This window comes from Bradysia coprophila (assembly GCF_014529535.1).
Source record: "Bradysia coprophila strain Holo2 chromosome X unlocalized genomic scaffold, BU_Bcop_v1 contig_128, whole genome shotgun sequence".
Classification (NCBI taxonomy): domain Eukaryota; kingdom Metazoa; phylum Arthropoda; class Insecta; order Diptera; family Sciaridae; genus Bradysia; species Bradysia coprophila.
The window spans coordinates 3863287-3885680 of NW_023503295.1; the positions used below are offsets into that span (position 1 = coordinate 3863287).

At 37.4% G+C, this 22394-nt stretch overlaps 2 protein-coding genes across 13 annotated transcripts in view; one reads left to right on the plus strand and one right to left on the minus strand.

Moving 5' to 3' along the window:
- Positions 1-22394, minus strand: part of LOC119067754 (fasciclin-1) — a 236392-nt gene that overhangs the window by 140443 nt on the left and 73555 nt on the right. The window lies entirely within an intron of this gene.
- Positions 83-8489, plus strand: LOC119067753. 8 transcript variants are annotated; one of them, XR_005086022.1, is made up of 3 exons: positions 83-8171; positions 8230-8307; positions 8370-8489. XR_005086022.1 is itself a non-coding variant. In XM_037170880.1 (3 exons), the coding sequence occupies exon 3, from the start codon at positions 901-903 to the stop codon at positions 7834-7836; it is 6936 nt and encodes a 2311-aa protein (XP_037026775.1). In that variant the 5' UTR covers positions 83-496; positions 555-632; positions 695-900; the 3' UTR covers positions 7837-8489. The 8 variants fall into 8 exon arrangements, 3 of the variants coding, with proteins under 3 accessions (XP_037026775.1, XP_037026776.1, XP_037026773.1); XR_005086023.1 differs by having other exon boundaries at positions 83-8032; positions 8101-8171; positions 8230-8489; XM_037170880.1 differs by having other exon boundaries at positions 83-496; positions 555-632; positions 695-8489.

Here is a 22394-nt window from a genome sequence, read left to right on the forward strand (position 1 = left end):
TAATACCCAATTTAGATTATTCACTTTTATTAGATTTGGCTCTCCATAGATATTTCGTATTATAATGTAATGTATGTGTTGGGCAGCAACACATGACCGGCAACACTGATCTACATCCATTTCATTCAGCAACAGGATTGCCTGATTCTGCTGTAAATTAGTGACAGTCGTGGTACCGGAAAAACATTTGTTCTTTTGATTTCATTAGAAAACGGCCAAGTGATTCAAAGCTCGAAGTAAATTTAATTTAATCGTAAAATCGATCCGTTCAAATCGATCAATTATTTCTTTTAATCGAAGTACGTAGTGTGTTGTGTTGTGAGATAACGATTGTTGCTAGCGGAGTTTGCCAAGGAGGTAAAAATTGATTTTTTCGTGAAGCACCAAGTGTGCAGGTTTTCATTTGCAGTTTGATTGATTTACAGGCGAAACGTTCGCGGAACATTATAATTACACGAATCAACAGCCTGTGTTGTAAGCTGTCGAATCGTGAACTGTAAGGAATTTGTAAAAATTATTGAAATTGATCAGGAATTAATTGAGGTTATGTTTAGTTATAGTTACATCGCTCATACACACACACGCACGCGCATTGATCTGAATTGTTATTTATCGGCAAAGGAATGCTAAACGTAAGACAATTAATGAAAAGCTTTGTTAACATAGTTTAACGATTTATGAAAATTTGTTACAGAAATTTGAAGTGTTTGATTAAAGAGTTGAAATCAAGACGTGACGTTTCCTTTAACTCAACGACACTCACAAATTTAAAATCCAGCCGACAAGAAGTTGCATTTAGCACCAATAAGTGCCCGTTCGCAACATTCTTCAAATTTGTTTATTTTGGATCAACTTGGATTGACACTTGGATAATCAACTTTTCGAAGTCATTTGGTCGCAATGGATAAGCGTAAAGGAGCAATACCAAAAGCAACCAGATCTACATTTACGATTCCTCCTTTTGCTGGTCGCTCTGGCAAAACATCAAGAAGTCCACCAACAACAAGTCAGACAGCAAACACAACATCCGTCGCAGCTGATGAGTCAATGTATCAGTGTGACGTGTGCAATATCACCGATAAAGGCGACAAAGTTTGCTGTGACTCGTGTACCTTATGGTCACACTTTGCTTGTGTCAACGTAACCAGTGATATTGCCAATCATGAGTGGTTTTGTGGGAAGTGCCAACAAAATAAGCAAGAGCCACTCATCGCCTTGACTAGTGAAACTGAAGTTGCTGCCCCAAGCAACACAGAATCAACTGCAAATCCTCCGAACGTGACATATGCACAAATTCCAGCAACGGACGTAGTTAATCCTACCTTGCCACAACCGAGTCAGACAGTGGCTAACGAGCAAATACAAAACATCGAAACTCCTCTAACGCCTCCAAAAATCAACGTCGATCCAAATCGTGCCCGTTCTTATAGATCGAAGTCGTCTACATCATCAGCTCGCAGAAAAGATCTAGCGCTGCAACGCCTAGAAGAAGAGCGAAAATTGGATCAAGAGTTGGAACGAGAGGAGATGGAAAGACGTGCAGAAGATCGGAAACGGCGTGAACTGAAGAACAAGCAGTTTCTGGACAAGAAGTATTCCATTTTGGAACAGGATTCGGACGATTCCTTAAGTTACGATGGGTTCGACGACTTGTTAGGTGAAGATCAGAACGAAAACATCCAGCGCTGGAGACAAAACGTTCCGTTTATGGGCATTAATGCTAACGAAAACCGGGATGATCCTTATCCTGCGATTGGGCAGTCAAAAAATTTACCTGACATGAACAGTACGAATATCGTTAAGGAAACGAAAGATCAAATTGCTAATCCTATGGACGATCCAGTACCAACCATCGAGGATATTGGAAGCGATTCGGCAATCGGCACTAGTGGCAACAGTCCCACAAATTTGAACACTCAAAGAACACATCCGAACATCAACGTTCAATCTACACAGCAGAACACCGTTACGATACCGAAAGTAACGCAGAACGATCCGCCCAAGTCAACGTTTCAAGTCAACACTCAACCAAATTCGAGTAAGAACCAGTCCGTGCCTTCAAGTGCCAATCAACCTCCGAACAGTCCAGTGCAAAATCAAACAGTGGTTATGAATCAGCCACCGACTTGTACAGCAAATTTTATTAGTCAAGCTCAACCAGTAGCATCGAATAGTGTTCAGTTGACCAATCAACAACAGTCGTTTGCGTCGAACTCTCATTCAACAGGCGTAATGTCAGCGCCAACTAACAACCAAAACCAAACGGTCATTAACACCACAGATGTGGCATCGAATGTTTCAAATGCAGCTACAAAGCAAATGAATACATCGAATACGTTGACCCACCAGCCCATAATGTCCAGCAATTTTCAAACTGGCACGGGATACATACATCCGTTGTCAAATCAACCACTACCAGTTGTCTATCAGCCATATACATCGAATCCGCATGTAACTCATCCGGTGTACCAGCCAGTCTACTATAATCAACATTTGGTTACGTCAGCGAGTACAACACAACAACCTGGAACTGCTCAGGCTGCTTCTATGAATAATTCACCAGCTGGCTATCAATCCAACCAAAGATTTACTTACCCTGGTGCGATGAATCTCCCTTACGCTCCACACTACTACACAGCAGCTGCAGCGCCAAATTCACAAATGATTCAAAATCCCGGTGGCATCAGACAATTAACTGCAGAACAAATCGCTTCTCGTCAAGTCGTACCGAGAGACTTACCGACATTTTATGGTGATGCAGAGGATTGGACTAAGTTCTTCAGTGCCTATCAAAATTCCACTACTGTATGTGGTTACAACAATAGTGAAAACCTCGGTCGTTTACAGAAAGCTTTAAAAGGAGATGCTGAGGAAGCTGTTCGCAGCCTGTTAGTACACGCTGATGCGGTACCTGAGATTATTCGTACACTGTTCTCATTGTTTGGTCGGCCTGAAATAATTATCGACAAAATGATTACCGATATTCATAAGGAACAGGCACCGAAAGATGATGATTTGGCATCAATCCTGAAATTTGCGATCAAAGTGAAGAACCTAAGTCATTCGATTCGCAATACTGGCGTTATGGAACATTTACGAAATCCAACTTTGATCAATGCAATCACTGACAAGCTTCCAGCACAAATGCAATTGAGGTGGGCTTATCACAAGCAAGCTGTAGGTTATACTGACCTTGGGGTTCTTGGAGACTGGCTGAGCCAGATCGCCGAAGCGGCTAGTCTTGTAGTACGAAGAAGCATCAAAACCAGTTCGAAGAAAAAAGAACAACAAAAAGATCAGCAAAGTTCAGCTAAACCAAATCCAAGTTCAACGAAGCCAAATACATACGTCAACACACAAGTCGAGAACACATCAGAGAAATCGAATTACCAGTCAGCCACAAAGTTCAAAACGTGTCCTGCTTGTAACAATAGTTCCTGCTCGAAGCTCTCCACTTGCAACAAATTCAAGGAGATGAATCGTAGCGATAAATCGCTCGTAATCAAAGAGAACAAATTGTGTACTCGATGCCTGGGTGGTCATCACTTCTTTCGATGTCGGTCTAATTTGGTATGCAAGGTCGAGGGATGTAAAGCTAAACACCATACATTGCTGCACAATCCGGAGAAACCGTCTGAGACACCAAACGTCAATAGTAATCAAGGAAATGGTGAAAAAACCTCACCAGATAAATTCAGCACAAATGCAAGTCACACAAACAACACCGTATCCAGACCGAACGACCGTATCGATATATTTCGTATAGTTCCAATTACCGTGTTCGGCAAACAAACATTTATTCATACGTTCGCATATCTGGACGATGGATCAAATATGACTACAATGGAAGCTAGTCTATCCAATGAATTGAATTTAAAGGGCACGTCAGCTCCAATTTGTGTAGATTGGGCATTCGGGTACACCCATTCAGTGGAATCAAAAACAGTTTCGGTGCGAATCTCTGGACGTTTTAATGGATCCGAACAGTATGAATTGGATAATGTGCGAACAGTTAAGGAACTACATTTGCCGACACAGTCGATTTCACAACAGTGGCTTGATCAGTATAAACATCTTCGTGGCCTTCCAATAACTACATACGAGTCGGTAAAACCGAGGATGTTAATTGGCCTACAGTATTCCCGTTTAACTGTTTCGCTAAAAACGATCGAAGGAAATGTAAAGGAACCATTGGCGTGCAAAACTCGATTAGGTTGGGTAGTTCAAGGCCCGAGCTACGACCAAAACAACCAACTGGAACGCAAGTATAGCATGAACATGTGTGAATGCCAGTCTCATGACATCAAATTGCATCAGTTGGTAAAAGAATATTTCTTAAACGAAAACTTGGATGTGAAAATCCCGAACGCTGTGCTGGAATCGAACGAAATACAAAGAGCGAAGCAGATCATGGAAGCAACCACATCGAAAAAAGATGGTCGATATGAAACCGGACTGCTGTGGAAATATGATCGAATTGAACTTCCCGACAGTTACCCAATGGCGTTAAAAAGACTGCAATGTCTAGAGTCTAAAATGTCGAAAAATCCACAACTCGCGGACAATCTACGAAATCAGTTCCGGCAGTTTGTGGACAAAGGATACATCAGGAAATTGACACCAGAAGAACTTGAAACGAAAAGCGATTCACCAACTTGGTACTTACCAACATTCCCAGCATTCAACCCTAAGAAACCGGAGAAAGTTCGAATTGTTTGGGATGGCGCAGCCAAAGTGATGAAAATTTCTTTGAACTCCGTGCTACTAACTGGACCAGATCAACTCATACCGTTGCCCGATATACTTCGCAGATTTCGGGAACGACTTATAGCCATGATTGGTGATATAAAGGAAATGTATCACCAGATCAAAGTAATTAAAGCTGATCAGAATGCTCAACGATTCTTATGGAGAGATGGTGATTCATCAAGGAAACCTGACGTATATGTAATGCTGGTTGTATCGTTCGGCTTAACATGTTCACCAAGTCAAGCCCAATTCATAAAGAACAAAAACGCACTCGAATTTATCAAAGAATTCCCGGAAGCAGTCAACACTATCATCAACAATCACTACGTGGATGACATGCTCGACAGCGAACACACTGTTGATGCTGCCGAAAAACGAATAAAAGAGGTCAAATTCATTCATCAAGAAGGTGGCTTCGAAATTCGCAATTTCATCTCTAATTCGAAGGAACTTCTACGAAGAATCGGAGAGAATACCGAATCGGAGAACAGAAATATGAACATCAGCGTCGAACTTGGTACCGAACGCGTTCTTGGCATGTTTTGGAACATGGAAACCGATTGCTTTACGTTCTCATTGAAATTCACAAGAATCAACGAGAATATTCTGTTTGGAAAACAGTGCCCAACCAAACGAGAAGTTTTACGCACCTTGATGTCCGTGTTCGATCCGCTTGGATTGTTGGCTAATTATTTGATTCACATCAAAATCCTAATACAACACATATGGCGAAGCAACGTGGATTGGGACGAAGAAGTAACTCCGTCGATTTTCAATAAATGGTTGGCATGGATCAAAACATTACCGAGCGTTGAAAATATCCAAATTCCCAGACTATACTCGCCAAAGTTATCTCCAAATGCGCCAAATTCAATCCAGCTACACATCTTCGTTGATGCAAGCGAAGAAGCCTATGCCACAGCAATATATCTTCGAATCGAAGACGACGATGGTATCGATTGTTGTTTAGTCGGTGCTAAAACCAAGGTGGCACCAAATAAACCAACTTCAACACCTCGATTGGAGCTACAAGGTGCGGTGCTAGGAACTCGCTTGGCAAGCAGTATCAAGTCCAGTCAAACGTTGAAGTTCGATAAGCAAGTTTTCTGGACCGACTCTCAAAACGTAATGGGGTGGGTTAACTCCGAAGCTAGAAAGTACAAGCAGTTCGTGGCATTTCGAATATGTGAAATTCTGGAGTCATCAGATCAAAACGAATGGCGATGGATTCCGTCCGAACATAATGTCGCTGATGAGGCAACTAAATCAAAAGAGATCGCAAGATTGGATTCGTCATCTCGTTGGTACAAGGCTCCAGAGTTCCTGTACGACAAAGAAGAAGATTGGTTCAAAGACCAAGGCGATATCGAATATTTTACCGAAAACGAAGTGAGACCAAGCTTTTCAATGGCTTGTCGTGAAATCATTCGACCGCAAATCATCGACATTGAAAGGTTCTCTCAATGGAATCGGCTTGTTAGAGCTCAAGCATATGCTCTCAGATTCATTTTCAATGTTCGCCATTCACAACAAGAACGTCAATTCGGGCCGCTGGTACAACAGGAAATCCTCGATGCCGAAAATCACTTGTATCGTCGTGCACAGTCAGATTGTTTTCTAGACGAGATAGTGGTAATGAAGCACAATCAAAATAGACCGCTAAAAGAGCAAAAAGACTTCGAAAAGTCTAGTATTCTACGCACTTATTCACCATACATCGACGAAGACGGTGTTATTCGAATGCGTGGAAGAAGCGATGCAGCCACCGTTTTATCGCACGACACGAAACGTCCAATCATCCTTCCAAGACGTCATCGGATTACTCGTCTCATTGTGGATTATTATCATCGACGTTACAAGCACATCAACCATTCTACTGTCCTCAATGAAATCCAACAGAAATTCATTATACCGGCTCTTCGTGTGGTCCTGAAAAGCATTAGAACATCATGCCAAAAATGCAAAAATTTATCGGCAGAACCGAAGATTCCCGAGATGGCCGAGCTTCCTCCTGGGCGATTAGCGGCGTATACTTTACCATTTACTTTCGTCGGAATAGACTTTTTTGGCCCGATAAGAGTTAGAAACGGAAGAAAAACGCGAAACCGTCCAGTGATCATGGAAAAAAGATGGGTTCTATTGTTCACTTGCTTAACGACACGAGCCATTTGGATGGAGATCACTCATTCACTTGAAACGAATTCCTGCGTTATGGCCATCGACAACTTCATTTCGAGGAAAGGCCAGCCGAAGAGAGTCTTCTGCGACAATGGTACGTCGTTTCACGGTTCGGAAAAGGAGCTACGTGACGAATTCAGTAAAATAAACCAAAGGGACTTGGCAGAAAGATTCACTAGTTCTGAGATGGAATTCAGATTCAATCCACCGGCTACTCCACACATGGGTGGAGTATGGGAACGTCTCATTCGCACAGTCAAATCATGCCTTAAACAAACAATGCTAACCAGATGTCCTAACGACGAAATGTTAAAAAATCTAATCGTGTCGGCTGAGAATATCGTCAATTCAAGACCGCTGACTTACGTGGCATTGGAATCGGCTGATGAAGAAGCATTAACCCCGAACCATATCTTGCTTGGATCTTCGAATGGAAGAAAACCGTTGGGAGAGTTCCCCGACAAAGACTTAGCAAGAAACACCTACAAAGCCGTACAAATTCTTGCGAATAATTTTTGGCGGCGATTCGTCTTGGAGTACATGCCAACACTCACCAAAAGAACAAAATGGTTCAAGCAAATGGAGCCGATCAAAGTCGGTGACGTCGTGATAGTAGTCGACGAACGGAACGAGCGTAATACATGGCCAAAGGGAATCGTCGAGAAACTTATGCCTGACAAAAGAGGAATTGTGCGGCAAGTTATGGTGCGAACAGCTAAAGGAATTCGACGACGATCTGTTGGGAAGCTAGCCGTTTTGGATGTGAAACCGCCCATGGAAGATGTCAATCAGGACTCAATGGTGTCGATTCACGGAGAGGGGAATGTTGGGCAGCAACACATGACCGGCAACACTGATCTACATCCATTTCATTCAGCAACAGGATTGCCTGATTCTGCTGTAAATTAGTGACAGTCGTGGTACCGGAAAAACATTTGTTCTTTTGATTTCATTAGAAAACGGCCAAGTGATTCAAAGCTCGAAGTAAATTTAATTTAATCGTAAAATCGATCCGTTCAAATCGATCAATTATTTCTTTTAATCGAAGTACGTAGTGTGTTGTGTTGTGAGATAACGATTGTTGCTAGCGGAGTTTGCCAAGGAGGTAAAAATTGATTTTTTCGTGAAGCACCAAGTGTGCAGGTTTTCATTTGCAGTTTGATTGATTTACAGGCGAAACGTTCGCGGAACATTATAATTACACGAATCAACAGCCTGTGTTGTAAGCTGTCGAATCGTGAACTGTAAGGAATTTGTAAAAATTATTGAAATTGATCAGGAATTAATTGAGGTTATGTTTAGTTATAGTTACATCGCTCATACACACACACGCACGCGCATTGATCTGAATTGTTATTTATCGGCAAAGGAATGCTAAACGTAAGACAATTAATGAAAAGCTTTGTTAACATAGTTTAACGATTTATGAAAATTTGTTACAGAAATTTGAAGTGTTTGATTAAAGAGTTGAAATCAAGACGTGACGTTTCCTTTAACTCAACGACACTCACAAATTTAAAATCCAGCCGACAAGAAGTTGCATTTAGCACCAATAAGTGCCCGTTCGCAACAGTATGGAACATTGATGGGATATATAATTATCATTACGTTTATATTGAAATTTATTACCAATCACACACCATCATGATAATATAATATACGGTTCTATGGTCTGGTCACGGGTGTACCACTTTACCATAAAAATTGTCGTTACTATAACAGAAAATCGTTGTCGCCGAAAACTATAAACATTCAGAAAATTAAAAAAACGAGTGGATGGATGTTTTTGAACGACATTCAAACAGGGGCTTGGTACAAAAATCAAAAATGTTCTAAGCACCGACAATAAAAATTGTTCTAAGTTACACCCCTGGTCATGGTTTATTGTATATCTGCCAATGCTCATCATCACAAAACACCGCACAAACTCGAAAATTTCATTCAAATACTGTGGAAGTTATTGTACACATAACATGTCGAATGTGATAATGTGAGCCCCCTGTATGTGAAGTTTGTGGGCCCATCATATACGTACGTACAATTATACTATAGACATAATGATAGTACGCCTTTGCTTTATTACAGTAAACTCGTGGCTAAGAGTTTGAGTATCATATGATGAATGGAAGTAAATTAGACTAATTTAAATTCATCTCCACTTGAATTGACTGAAATAGTACTTTACAATGTGAAAGTACATTATTATGTTATACTCTCTATATTGTACCAATTCTATCACATCTTGATGAATTATGTGACTAAATCTATATATATATATGGTGTACGTATGGATGTACGTACGTGTCGACATACTATAGAGATGCTGTTAACGAATTGCTTTATACATACATTTATAACATTTTCTGAATAGCGAGTACGTTGAACGATAAAAATGATCTATGTGTGTTCAATGCCTGGATATAATTTCGAAATTTTTCATTCATTCATTCATTGCACAGAATATTAACGTATTATATTGAAAAGCAATATGTTTAATTTTCAAATGCTAGACTTCATGACATTATAACTCATGTCGTTCCATTCCATTCAATTTTTCCCGCAAACACAAATGGGTTAGCTGCAAATATTTCGGTTACAAAATTTGAATTTGTCAAGGATTAAACAGATTTCCCAATTTCTTCTTAATCAATTTGACGCAACTTAACAAGTTTACATTTTACCATTAAATTTTGTTTTTACGTTGAAAGAGAAAAGCAGAAATCCAAAGTTTTTCAATTTTCTTCAATCACACCGTGGCAAACAAAACCGTTCTTCGGTAGATTTCATGGCTATAAACATGCTGTGCTAAACGATTGTTTTTTTTTTAGACCAATGAACCATTCAATTCACTCTATAAATTTTATGAAAAGTTTGATAATTGATACTTGTTTGAGTTTTGTGGCGGGGCGAAAGTCACCGATGTATAATTGGTTTAGGCATCATGATGACACGTCAGTAAAGCGTTGTGACGAAAGTTCACAATATAAAAATTAAAAAAAAAACTTTTTGACATTTCCCTTGATAATAACTATCAACGTATTCGTAATGTGGGCGTCAGTACGAGGTCGACGAGCTATCAGATGTCAAAATTGTTTATTTTAAAATTTTGATTTTTGTAGAAAATTGGTCAAATGACGAATTTTGCCACACTGTGTCTCCTTGTTTTGTTTGTGCTCAATTTCTATCTCGAAACTGGCACAAGAAATGTCGGGCGTGATTCTATGGCATTTTACATTTGGGTCTAACTGATCTCGTTTGGAAGCTAAGGCCTTCGGTAGTTACCATAGAAGCTCCACGTATTGACATGTGAACTGAGTGTTTTGCATGTATGTGTAAGTGTATCTCGATGTGAAATTAGAGTTTTGGTTTGAAATTGGGATACTCAAAAAAGGAGTGAAATATGTTGGGCAGTTGAAAAGGTGTTTAAATTTTAGACAAACATCCTGAATCAACAGTAAACAAAAGAGACGATTTCTTAGAAGAGGAAAGGGTGACACAAAGTAATAATATCAGGAAGGGTGACGCTCAGAGCTCCAATACGCAAAAATTGAACTTAATCTTGAAATTATTGTGTCACAAATGGCAGATGGTGAACTAAACAACAATAATGTCAAACATTTCTTTTGTCGTCCTCATAATGGAGTAATGAATGATCATGGTAATAACTACACTTATTGCTGTTATGAATAGAAATTAAAAAAAAATTGAGTCAATCGATCACTGCCCGTGACGAAAAAAATCATCTGCCATTTGTGGCGCAATTCTTTCAAGATAAACAATTGTTGTTGCGTCACTCCTTCCTCTTCTAAGAGGTTTTTGTCTGATATACATATCCTGACTGAATGCTAATTCAATTTTTTAAATTTTGCATATTTTCGGAAAGGAAAGTTTGTTACACACGTCCTGCATATCAAAATGTATCTTAAAGCTAAAAGTAAAAAAAAATTGAAGTAAAGGTTAGTGTGTTTATGACGTACTTGCTGTGTTTGCGTGTATAACGAAGAATGTTATTCAAATTTAAAAAAAAGGAAATAAAACTGATTTCATGATACGTTCAAATTAGTCCACTTTACTGACAAAGAGCCCAATGTTATCGATTAATGACATGTTCGATAATTAGACCGGTATCTGACGTCATGTGTGTCTCGAGTGTAAGGCATTCTATATTACATGTAAGTAAATTATCGACTGAGTATCGTACATAATGTTGTTGTATGCCGAAAATATTAGCAATTAACATACAAAGGAAATTATAACCATTTTCTTTATGCGATATATTATATTACATTCAAAGTGAGTGATGTTATCTTAATTTAGTTAAACGACGTGTTTAAACAATAAATTAGTTCAGCAAATTCCATATTGAATGTAAATGCGCGAAGCAAACGGAAATTCAGGAAATGAGTATAATATAGCTATAACAATTGACTCCGAATGTCGTAATGATAATAACAATAATAAGGGAAATGTTTGCCTTGTAATGAAATGAAGTTTTGTTTGACACTTTTAGTTGAACTTTGAATAACATCAAATTATATTTTATTGATCGATCCATCTGAAAGGAAAAAGGAAAATCTCCTGTGAAAACGCAATTTCGGGAGTCTAGAGAATAGTATTCACCAGAGCCTAATATTTGGGAATTAATTCTCTAAATTCCCAAAAATTCCCAAAAATTCCCAAAAAAAAACAACAAATATTTCAGAACATATTGAATATAATATATTCAGTAAATTGAGCTTAAGCGGCATATCGCCAAAACTGGAGGTGATGATGATAGGGGAACAAGTGGTCTCCGATTTTAAGGATTGATAGATTCGTCTTCAATTCTAGAGAATCGTATCTTTCATTTTTTTCGAACATTTTTTTAAATTTTCGGTTAAAGGGTTCAAAGGTGAAAGCATGTCAGAGGGTACCGAAAACCTTTTTGCGGCTATAACTCAAAAATAATTATTTTAAGAGCAGTCTACACTCCGACCTTCTATGAAAAACATTTTCGATGATAACTTCTTATTAGAATATTTTTTGAAAAAAGTGGTTTCATCGTTTGGTGCCACAACATATAAAGTTTCGATAGCCACCAGAATAAACCGCGAGCCTTTTTTAATAAAAGTTTAGTTTTGTTATAAAAACTTTTTATATTTTTTTATAGAATTTAATTAAAAAAATCACTGCCATGATGAACTCACGTACGGAAACTCTAAAGAATCGAAAGGTATCTGTCAGCTGATAGGAATATTTTGTTTGTTAGTGTTGGTTTTTTGGTTATCTCGGTGATCACAATTAAAACAAACTGTCAACAAATAAAACATCCCAATTTGTTAAGTCACGAAATTGTTCTTTTTTTTCAAGCGCGAGATTTTTTGAAAATTGGAGCGGCTTTTTAAACTGAAATTAAGAATTTCAAATTCCACTTTTCCAATATCAATATGCATTTTCAGTGTGTTTTTGATGTGTTCATTGAAATAAAAATAATATGGACTAACGCTCGCGGTTTATTGTCAAAATGGATGCAGTCTACGCCGAGTAAGCTCAAAAGTCCAAAAAATATCACAAAAAACACAAATCTTAGGAGTTTTGAGTTTTTTCTCAGTACACTACATCAATCTGGACAATTCCAGTGGCTATCGAAACCTTATACGTTCTGGCACCAAACGATGAGGCCACTTTTTTCAAAAATAATTCGAATAAAAAGTTATCATCAAAAATGTATTTCATAGGGGGTCGGAGTGTAGATTGACCTTAAATTATTGTAGTGTTGTACTAATGTCGGCTTTGGAGAGACCTACAAGTAGAGTATACGCCCTGGCTGGTGCGAGACCATCGACAAGAATTATATCCTTCAGAGCATAATATTAGGGAACCAATTCTCAAAAGTTCACTAAAATTCAAAAAAAGGTTTTTGAACTTTTCCTGATCTTTTACGAGCATTTATTTATAAAAATGCAAAGAAAAGAAATTTTTTGGGAATTTTAGGGAATTTTTGGGAAATTTTCAAAAATTCCCAAAAATTTCCAAAAATTCCCAAAAATTCCCAAAAAATCCCTAAATTCACAAAAATTCCCTAAATTCACAAAAATTCCCTAAATTCCCAAAAATTCTCAAAAACGATTCCCAAATATTAGGCTCTGGCTATTCACAAAGACTAAGCTGGCAACTATCTAACCGTAAGTTGAAGTAGCAAAGCGAATGTGGTCCATCAACGAAAACGAAGTAATTAAACGAAGAGCTATGTTAACACTGTTGAAGTAAAAGATTTTGTATCAAACATTGAACTTTGGAAATGTTAGAGTAATATCGCAAAAACATAAACCAATTTGAAAACAATGGTTCGGATACCCGGCCAAGTTATGGCGCTATGACCTTAGCAGCTCTACGATGTTCTAGATTTTGCAATATTGAGAGGACACCTTTTTTTTCGGCACTAAAATTGGCTACCAATTTTATGTCAATTTTCCAGGCAGAACACAGAATTTATATCTTAAAAACGTTCAAAAAATACTTCGAACAATAATGGGGAACAGACAAAAAAAAAACAAAACAAAAAAACCATAAACAATTTCTGTCCTTCGCTTTTAATTCTTTTTTTCTGATCATAATCTCTTAAATTTATTTGGCTTGTCGTTAATTTAAATTCACAATTAAAAACTTTTGGAAGATATTCGAGATTTCTGAAGTCTGTCTGACGGAGAAACAAATTCTTCAAAGAACAAAATTGTTCGCTCATAAGATTCAGCAATAAGAGATTGTTGGTTTGTGGAAGAAAATTTCCTGTTTTCAATTTACATAAATATTTCACAAACGAAAAAGTTTGTGGCGGCTTACGGTTACACATTCAAGACGAGACAAATATGGAAACAATTTTTCTTACTCACTGTGTTAGCATCACTACAATAACTGATCTGTACCGCTTTTTCATTTTCTTTATTTCAAACGAAAACACAATAGGTTTGTTACTCTAACTTCATACACAATAGGTTTTGTAACGCCAGTTAAATCATTACCTAAATACAGTTGGGTGTTGTTGTTATTTTTTTTTTAAATTATAATAAAACTTTCTGGATTTTGTCACTTTGTAGGTGAACATTTTTTTGAATCGGACACACCATTTTTGTTTCCGGACGTTTATGGTGCTATCGATAGTGAATTTCAAGGTGATCATTTCGTCCAATTTTATGGTTTTGTCAATCAGCACCCCAACACCCCAACCGATTTTTCATTTTATTCCCTTGACTGAAAGTCAAGGGTCTTACGCCAGAAAATACCCTAAAATGTTTGTTACCACACAATGTATGAAATAATTATCAAAACCTTAATTGTTTGCTACCATTTTTCTTTGTCATCACGATAACTTGAGTAATTCTTAACCGATTTTGATGATCTTTTTTTTAATCGACGAGGAATGGGATTCCTGAGGTTAAGTTCGAAGATGGGCCATCAAGGGATAAGGTTCTGGAAATTATTCCAGAAAAACAGGATTTTACTCTGTTGATAATTGATAATACACCGCTGATAATTGATAGTGTGATAATTTATGATAATTCCCTTGACTGAAAGTCAGGGTCTTATGAAAGAAAATACCCTTAAATGTCCGTAACGCTAAGTTCACTTTGATATTTTGAAAATGTTCTACATTGGCAAAAAACGTTAAATACAGAAAACGTCCGTACACTTGTGGACTCGATAACTCGAGTAATTCTTTACCGATTTACAAAATTTTGGTTTTAATCGACGGAGAATGAAAATCATGAGGTTAAGTTCGTAGATGGGCAATATTGGGATAATGAAATGGGAGTAATTCTCAAGAGAATTTTATTCCTTGTTACCGCGATAACTTCCCTAATTCTTATCAGATTTTCAAATTTTTTGTGTTATTCGACGAAGATTGAAATTCTTGAGGTTGAGTTTGCAGATGGATAATGTTAGAACAACAAGATGGGAGAAATTCTACACAGACGCTTTTCCTTGTGGACTCGATAGTTCGAGTAATTCTTTACCGATTTGCAAAATTTTGGTTTTAATCGACGGAGAATGAAAATCATGAGGTTAAGTTCGTAGATGGGCAATATTGGGGTAATGAGATGGGAGTAATTCTCAAGAGAATTTTATTCCTTGTTACCGCGATAACTTCCCTAATTCTTATCAGATTTTCAAATTTTTTGTGTTATTCGACGAAGATTGAAATTCTTGAGGTTGAGTTTGCAGATGGATAATGTTAGAACAACGAGATGGGAGGAATTCTACACAGACGCTTTTCCTTGTGGACTCGATAGCTCGAGTAATTCTTTACCGATTTGCAAAATTTTGGCTTTAATCGACGGAGAATGAAAATCATGAGGTTAAGTTCGTAGATGGGCAATATTGGGATAATGAGATGGGAGTAATTCTCAAGAGAATTTTATTCCTTGTTACCGCGATAACTTCCATAATTCTTATCCGATTTTCAAAGATTTTGTCTTAATCGACGAAGATTGAAAATCTTGAGGCTGAGTTTGCAGATGGATAATGTTCGAACAACGAGATGGGAGAAATTCTACACAGACGCTTTCTCTTGTTACCGCGCGATAATTTGAGTAATTTTTACCCGATTTTCAAATTTTTTGTTTTAATTGACAGAGAATGATATTGGAGTAGTGAGTTTGGAGTAATTGTAAACATAACTTGTTTACCACGACATTTTTGCAACGGATTTCCAGAAAAATTTCTTATTTGACGAGTAGTGAAATTCTGGATTTCTGGTCTAACAATTAAGAAGTACTTCCACAAAGAGTTTTTGCTTGCTTGAGAAGCTCGAGTAATTCTCAGAGGCTTCAAAAATCAATTTCGACCAGTAGCGTAATTCATGTGGTTAAACTCGAACATTGGAATTTAATTGGACTAGTAATCTGGGATATACGACAATTTTTGCGTGAAATCCGTATTCTTAAGAATTTTTTTCGTTCCTAAAATGTTTGAACGAGTGTGAACTTTGTGGCCAGAGCGAAGCGAGGGCCGTAATTCACACGAGTTATATTTTTTCAAGAGGTAGGCAGGAAATACGCCAAATTATACTCAGACGCTTTTCCTTGTTATCGTGATAACTTAAGTAATTTTTACCCGATTTTAAGTTCGTAGATGGATAATATTGGAGTAGTGAGGTTGGAGTATAATTGTAAACACAACTTGTTACCGCGACATTTTTGCAACGGATTTCCAGAAAAAAAAATTATTCGACGAGTAAGTGAATCTGGATGTCTGGTCGAACAATCTAGAAGTCTAGAACAATCTTGCTTGCTTGATAACACGATAACTCGAGTAATTCTCATTCGAAAATCGCAGATTTGAAAATATTAAGTGTTTTCGACCAGTATCGTAATTCATGTGGTTAAATTCGAACATTGGACTTTATTGGACTGGTAATCTGCGATATACGACAATTTTTGCGTGAAATCGCGTTCTTAAAAGAAATTTTTCGTTTCTAAAGTGTTTGCACGAGTGTGAATTTTGCCAGAGCCGTAATTCACATGAGTTTTTTTTTCAAGAGGTAGGCAAGAAATGCGCCACCTGTTCAGCGCTTTTAGTAGACTATATAGGAGACTCAACTTAGGAGTATAAGACATCGCTCGCTGGACCTTCAACTCATAGCTCTTTTTGTTTCTTCATGAAATTAAACAAATATGAGTAAAATGAAGCATGTGATGACTGCTGTTTTCTGAATAAAAGAGACATCACCTTTTCATGTGACTTTAATTTTGTGATCTCAAAAACACCACCTCATTTAAAAATGGTTAGAAAACTAAGGCTGGAATTATAGAAAAAAAAAATAGCCAGTCAAGGGACCTGACCCACCCAAGAGGTGGGGCCTAGTTGGCTTAAAATGAAGGCTAGCACATCCTATTTAACATATCAAAAAATTGGGAGGGGGTTTTTCAATTTTTTCAAAAAATCTTGAAAAACTTTCTTATGGGTGCCCACATTCCTGAGATTTTTTAATGGAAATGTATGGAAAGTTCGGCTAAAAATGAAATTAATTGCTATATACTGGTTGTCTCTGGTCTACCGAACAATCATATGCACTAACAAGAAATTTAACATTTTTACTTTGTGAATGTGGACAACTTTCAATGATTTTTTCACCATCGGGAAGCTTTCTGGTCATGTCTAGCTCATCCACACAAGTCAGTTTTCAATTCGTTCAACGAAAACATCCAGTTCACCGTGGAGGTAGACAAAGACAGGAAAATTGTTTTCTTGGACCTATGGATTATCAGAGCGGAAGTTGGTATGATAAAGACTGATTGGCATCACAAAGACACATGGTGGTCTGGCAGATACTTGAATTTCGACTCGAACATGCCGTTTTCATACAAACGTAACACAATCAAAATTCTAACGGGTAAAGTAATCCGATTGTCGGATCCAGAATACCATGGTAAGAATTTTGAATTGCTAACAGAAACTTTGATCAAGAATGGTTACCCGAAGAGATTCGTACGACAAACGATCGATCAAACGTTGAGAAAGAATCAAGAGAATGGCAATGACGACAGAATACAAAGACGGAAGAAAAAGGAAAGTTTGTCGCAATCCCGTACGTGAAAGGCCTTTTTGAACAAATTAAAGCCATTTTCCAAGAAACAGACAAAACAATTGTTGGAAAAGGTGCTAATAATCGGAACAATCATGTGTACGCGCGTCTGAAAGATGAAGTAACAAAACTACAGAAATCACATGTAGTATACAACATTCCTTGCTCATGTGATCTGAGATACGTAGGCGAGACGAAAAATCGTTTGGAAACATAGCGCACTATGTGAACATGCCATCAGAACGAAACAAAAACCGAAATGGAGTGAAGCCGAAATCTTATTCAAGGATCGAAACCACAAAGCCAGACAAATTAAAGAGATGATCGGAATAAAGCAAACACATAACAACATCAACAAAAAAACGGACACTTTGTTCCTATCAACGATCTACAATGACTTGCTGGGTTTGAAAAGAATCCGACTCCAACAGAAGAAACGAGAATCTGACTGAACAGATGAGAAGAGTGACATTACAAAAGTAAATAAACAAAAGTGATAAACGTTCTAGTCATGTATGACCACCGAAATAGAAATCGAATCTGTGATAATTGACGCAACTGATAAATGTAATAGCTAGGTAAAATGTGTACAGGAATTAGTTTTAAGAAGATTGATCGTCTTTAATGGATGTTTGTTCTAGCCATTGATAATGCGATCCGATGCGATCCGCGAAATATTTGGTGAATGAATAATTCTAATCGAAACTGAGCTACATCGACTTTTCTTATTGGAAAGTAACAGAAAACTGGTAGAATAGGTAAATACGAAAAGCTCTTCGTTAGGCTACGCTACAATTTAAATATCTCTGATACACTCAACACAAACTTCTTCTTCTTCTTTAGCCTGTTTGTATCCACTGCTGGATGTAGGCCTCCCCTAAATTTTTCCATGTTGTACGATCCATTGCCACTTGTTGCCAGTTCGTGTGTCCATATCTACCTTTGATGTATTTCTTTATTCCGTTTGTCCATCTCTCTGGTGGTCTTCCGACAGGTCTTGTTGTGGGGGGTCTCCAGTCCATGATGGCTTTGGTCCAACGGTCATCTGTCCTTCTTGCAATATGTCCTGCCCAACTCCACTTTAGAGACGCAATTCTTTCCATGACATCAACGACTTTTGTTTGTTGGCGAATCCATTGGTTTGTCATTTTGTCTCTGAGTGTAATTCCAAGCATACTTCGTTCCATGGCTCTTTGTGCCACTCTCAACTTATTTTCAGATGCTTTGGTTAATGTTAACGTTTCTGCTCCATATGTCAACACTGGAAGGACACACCTATCGAAAACTTTCCGTTTTAGACTGTTATTCATTTTGCTTTTGAAGATCAGGCTGAGTTTCCCGAAAGCTGCCCATCCAAGACCAATTCTACGCTTGATTTCTGCAGTTTGGTTGTCTAGACCTAATTTCAGTTTGTGACCAAGGTATACATAGCTGTCGACTCTTTCAATAACTGTATCTCCAATTTTTATTTGTCTGTCGTCGTCAATGTTTGTCATGATTTTCGTTTTAGATAAGTTCATCTTGAGACCAACTTTGTTAGCCTCTTCATTTAACTCATCTAACATGACTTGTGCTTGGTATAGATTTAGTGCGACTAGGACAATGTCATCTGCGAAACGGAGATGACTAAGGAATTCTCCTTTTATGTCAATTCCCTTTTTGCTCCAGTCTAATTTCTTGAAAACACTCTCCAGGACTGATGTGAACAGTTTCGGTGAGATGGTGTCACCCTGTCTTACACCTCGACCTAGCCTGAATTTCGTCGTGTTCTCATGAAGTTTAATACATGACGTAGCATTTTCGTACACATATTGGAGCACCTTGGAGTACCTTGAGTCCACTCTACATTCGTCCAATGAGTCCCATATCGACCATGTTTCAACTGAATCAAAAGCTTTTTCGAAGTCAATGAATATCAAGACTATGCTAATCTTGTATTCGTTGCATTTTTCAATCAAGGTCTGAAACCTGATCTAAATCCACCTTGTTCGACTGGTTGGTAGAAGTCGAACTTTTTCGTGTTCCTTTTTGTGATGATTTTCATGAATAGCTTGTACAGTGTTGATAAAAGACTTATGGGCCGGTAATTTTCTAGCTTTGTTATGTCCCCTTTTTTGTGCAGTAATGTGATCTCTGCATTTTCCCATGCTTCCGGGATTTTTTCCCATTGGAGGCACTGATTGAACAAAGCCGTTATTGCACTTAATAGGGAGTCTCCACCTAGTTTAATGGCTTCGATGGGAACACCATCTTCACCAGGTGACTTTTTGTTTTTCATTTCGTTGACTGCAGCCTTTACTTCTTCAACAAGTATGTCAGACAGATCTTCTGATCCTACGTTCCTAACGACTGGTCTGTCTTCTTCTGTCGTAGAATTCGGGTTGGGACGTTTCGATGAAAACAAATCTTCGTAATATTCTTTGGCGATATCTAATATCGTATTTCGGTCCGATTGAATCGTTCCTGTTTTGTCTCGTAATTTGAAGATTTCTTTCTTCACATTCATCAGTTTGGATCGTAAGACTTTCATGTTGCAATTCGCTTGAATCGTATTTTGAGCCAGTTGGACGTTATATTTCCTTAGATCTGATCTCATTGCCTTGTTGATAGTTTTTGTTAAGTTTCGGTATTCTACTGAATCTCTCTTTCCGTTTTTTATCAACTCTACTCGGCTAGCTATTAAATCCAGCGTTTCTTTACTCAGTTTCGATTCATTTAAATGAATAGATTTGCATTTGATCTCCATAAAACCCTTGATTGATTCGACGATTTTGTTGTTCAATTCGTCTAATGTCTCGTATTGGTTGTCTATGTCGACCAATTCAGCACTCATCTGTGTTGCAAACTCTTCACTTTGTTCGTACAGTCGTTGAACACAAACTTGATTTTTATTAATTATTTAGTTTTAAATGATAAAGGAAACAGAATCATGATGATGAAGCACCACAGACACACTAGGAAAAATGAATTGTAGTGAACCATCTTTCACAGCATTTGCATTGGAAATAGCAGAATGGAAGATTGAATTTTTCCAGTACTTTGATTAAAATACAGGAAGAAAATGATCTTAATTAAGTACAAGAGTTGACTATTCACATTCATATCCATCTTTTCTTCTCCCGGTTTATTATCAACACTAAATAACAACCTTAAATTGTGTTTATTTTCGTTCGAATGGAATTAATTAATCTTGACGAAATGAACACAAAAATGAAATCGTATAAAATTTAAGTATATAAAAGGAAATCGTTGTAATTCATTCTTGATTTATCTTGACGATATGCCGTATCAATAAAATAAATTGCCTTTTGTTATGGTACGGTATTTATAGATTTCTATTCATTGCTAAAGTACCCACCAAAAAGGAAAGAAAACAATAACGAAATAGAAAATCGATTTTCATTTTCAGCACAACATACTTGGTCGGTCATATGTACATATGTTAACATAATTGTTGAAAAAAAAAAGTTTTTTTTTTTCTGATTTTCTTCGGCAACTTAAACATATAAAATGCACAGACATAAGACAACCATTTAAGTATATATCCCCATAACACAAAAAACATTTATATCTCAGCATATATACATAATGACGTCGACATACAAGTCAATAACCGACATTGCGGCGCCATTAAATAAAATGCAAACAGGGGGTTGTAACGAGTCATTGTAATAAATTACTTTCGAGTATTACGAGAGGGCTAATAAAATTGTTCCTCAAACAATAAAAAAAATGTTTTTTAAAGTGAATTTGAAAAAAGAAAAGAAAATTTTAATCTCATTTAAACATCAAAACCTCAAATATTGATTATTATTCGCGCCTCGCTGGCACTTTGGCGTTGTTCCGCATTTGTTTGTGACTATACCGTTATTGCAGTGTTGCTCTTGGAAACTTCTGTGTCTGGTCGACGGTGTCTTTTTTTGGAGTGGATTTATGTGGAAATTAAAAATAATTGGCTGCCTTTGTTACAATGAGGCGTAACTGTCTAGATGGTGGAGTTTTAATTGTGTACATTAATCCATCGCGAATCTATGGCGATGTTATATTTCACAACGGCAAACAAAACTATTTATCCTTCGAGTATTTCAAATATTTCTTAAGAATGCAGTCGTTATTCAATTTTGAATGAAAATTAAGGTATTTTGATTCAAAAGGCCAGGTTGGTTAAGGCGTTATGCATCGATCACTATTAACCTCTGGTCTGTACAGAAAAACGTTTTCAACCAGATATTTCAACTCGTAAATAAGTTATGAAACATGTTCTTTCTTGGCATAATAAAGCGGATGGACGAACCAGCCCTAAAATTGTCTTTCCTGGACTATTCTGAGCTAACCAAACATTTCATGTCTACTTGTCTACTCACTATCAGAAGCCTCAACCAATTCTTTAAAAACCTACATTTTCAACGATTTTTGGCTTTGAGCGGTGCCTAAATCGATTCGGATCGGATGACACTGATAATCATTTTTTGCAGGGTACGGTCAGGATGATTTTTCCGCCCCTGGTCCCAACATCGTCGACATTTTTTTTTTCAAAGTGACCAATCGCACCTGGTGCGAATAGTCAATTTGGAAACTATTCGCACCCGAGTGCGAATAGTCAATTTGGACACACAAGGAGCTAATGCTCCGTATTACACTGTAGAACTCCTTTCCAAACTTTGATCTCATCAAATATGCAACTACATTTTGTAATAATGCAATTGGTTTATAATTGCAACTGTAAAAATCAAAGTGATATAAACCAATCTGCTTCGATTTTGCTCCATGCTCTTTTACAAAATGTGTAACACAAGGAGCTATTGTTCTCTTTTTACAAAATGTGACACATGGAGCTATTGCTCCCTTTTACAAAATGTGACACATGAAGCTATTGCTGCATTTTACAAAACGTGACACAAGA

Excerpts from the sequence above, each read along its gene's own strand:
- LOC119067753 (XM_037170878.1), top strand. The coding sequence starts at position 901 with ATGGATAAGCGTAAAGGAGCAATACCAAAAGCAACCAGATCTACATTT.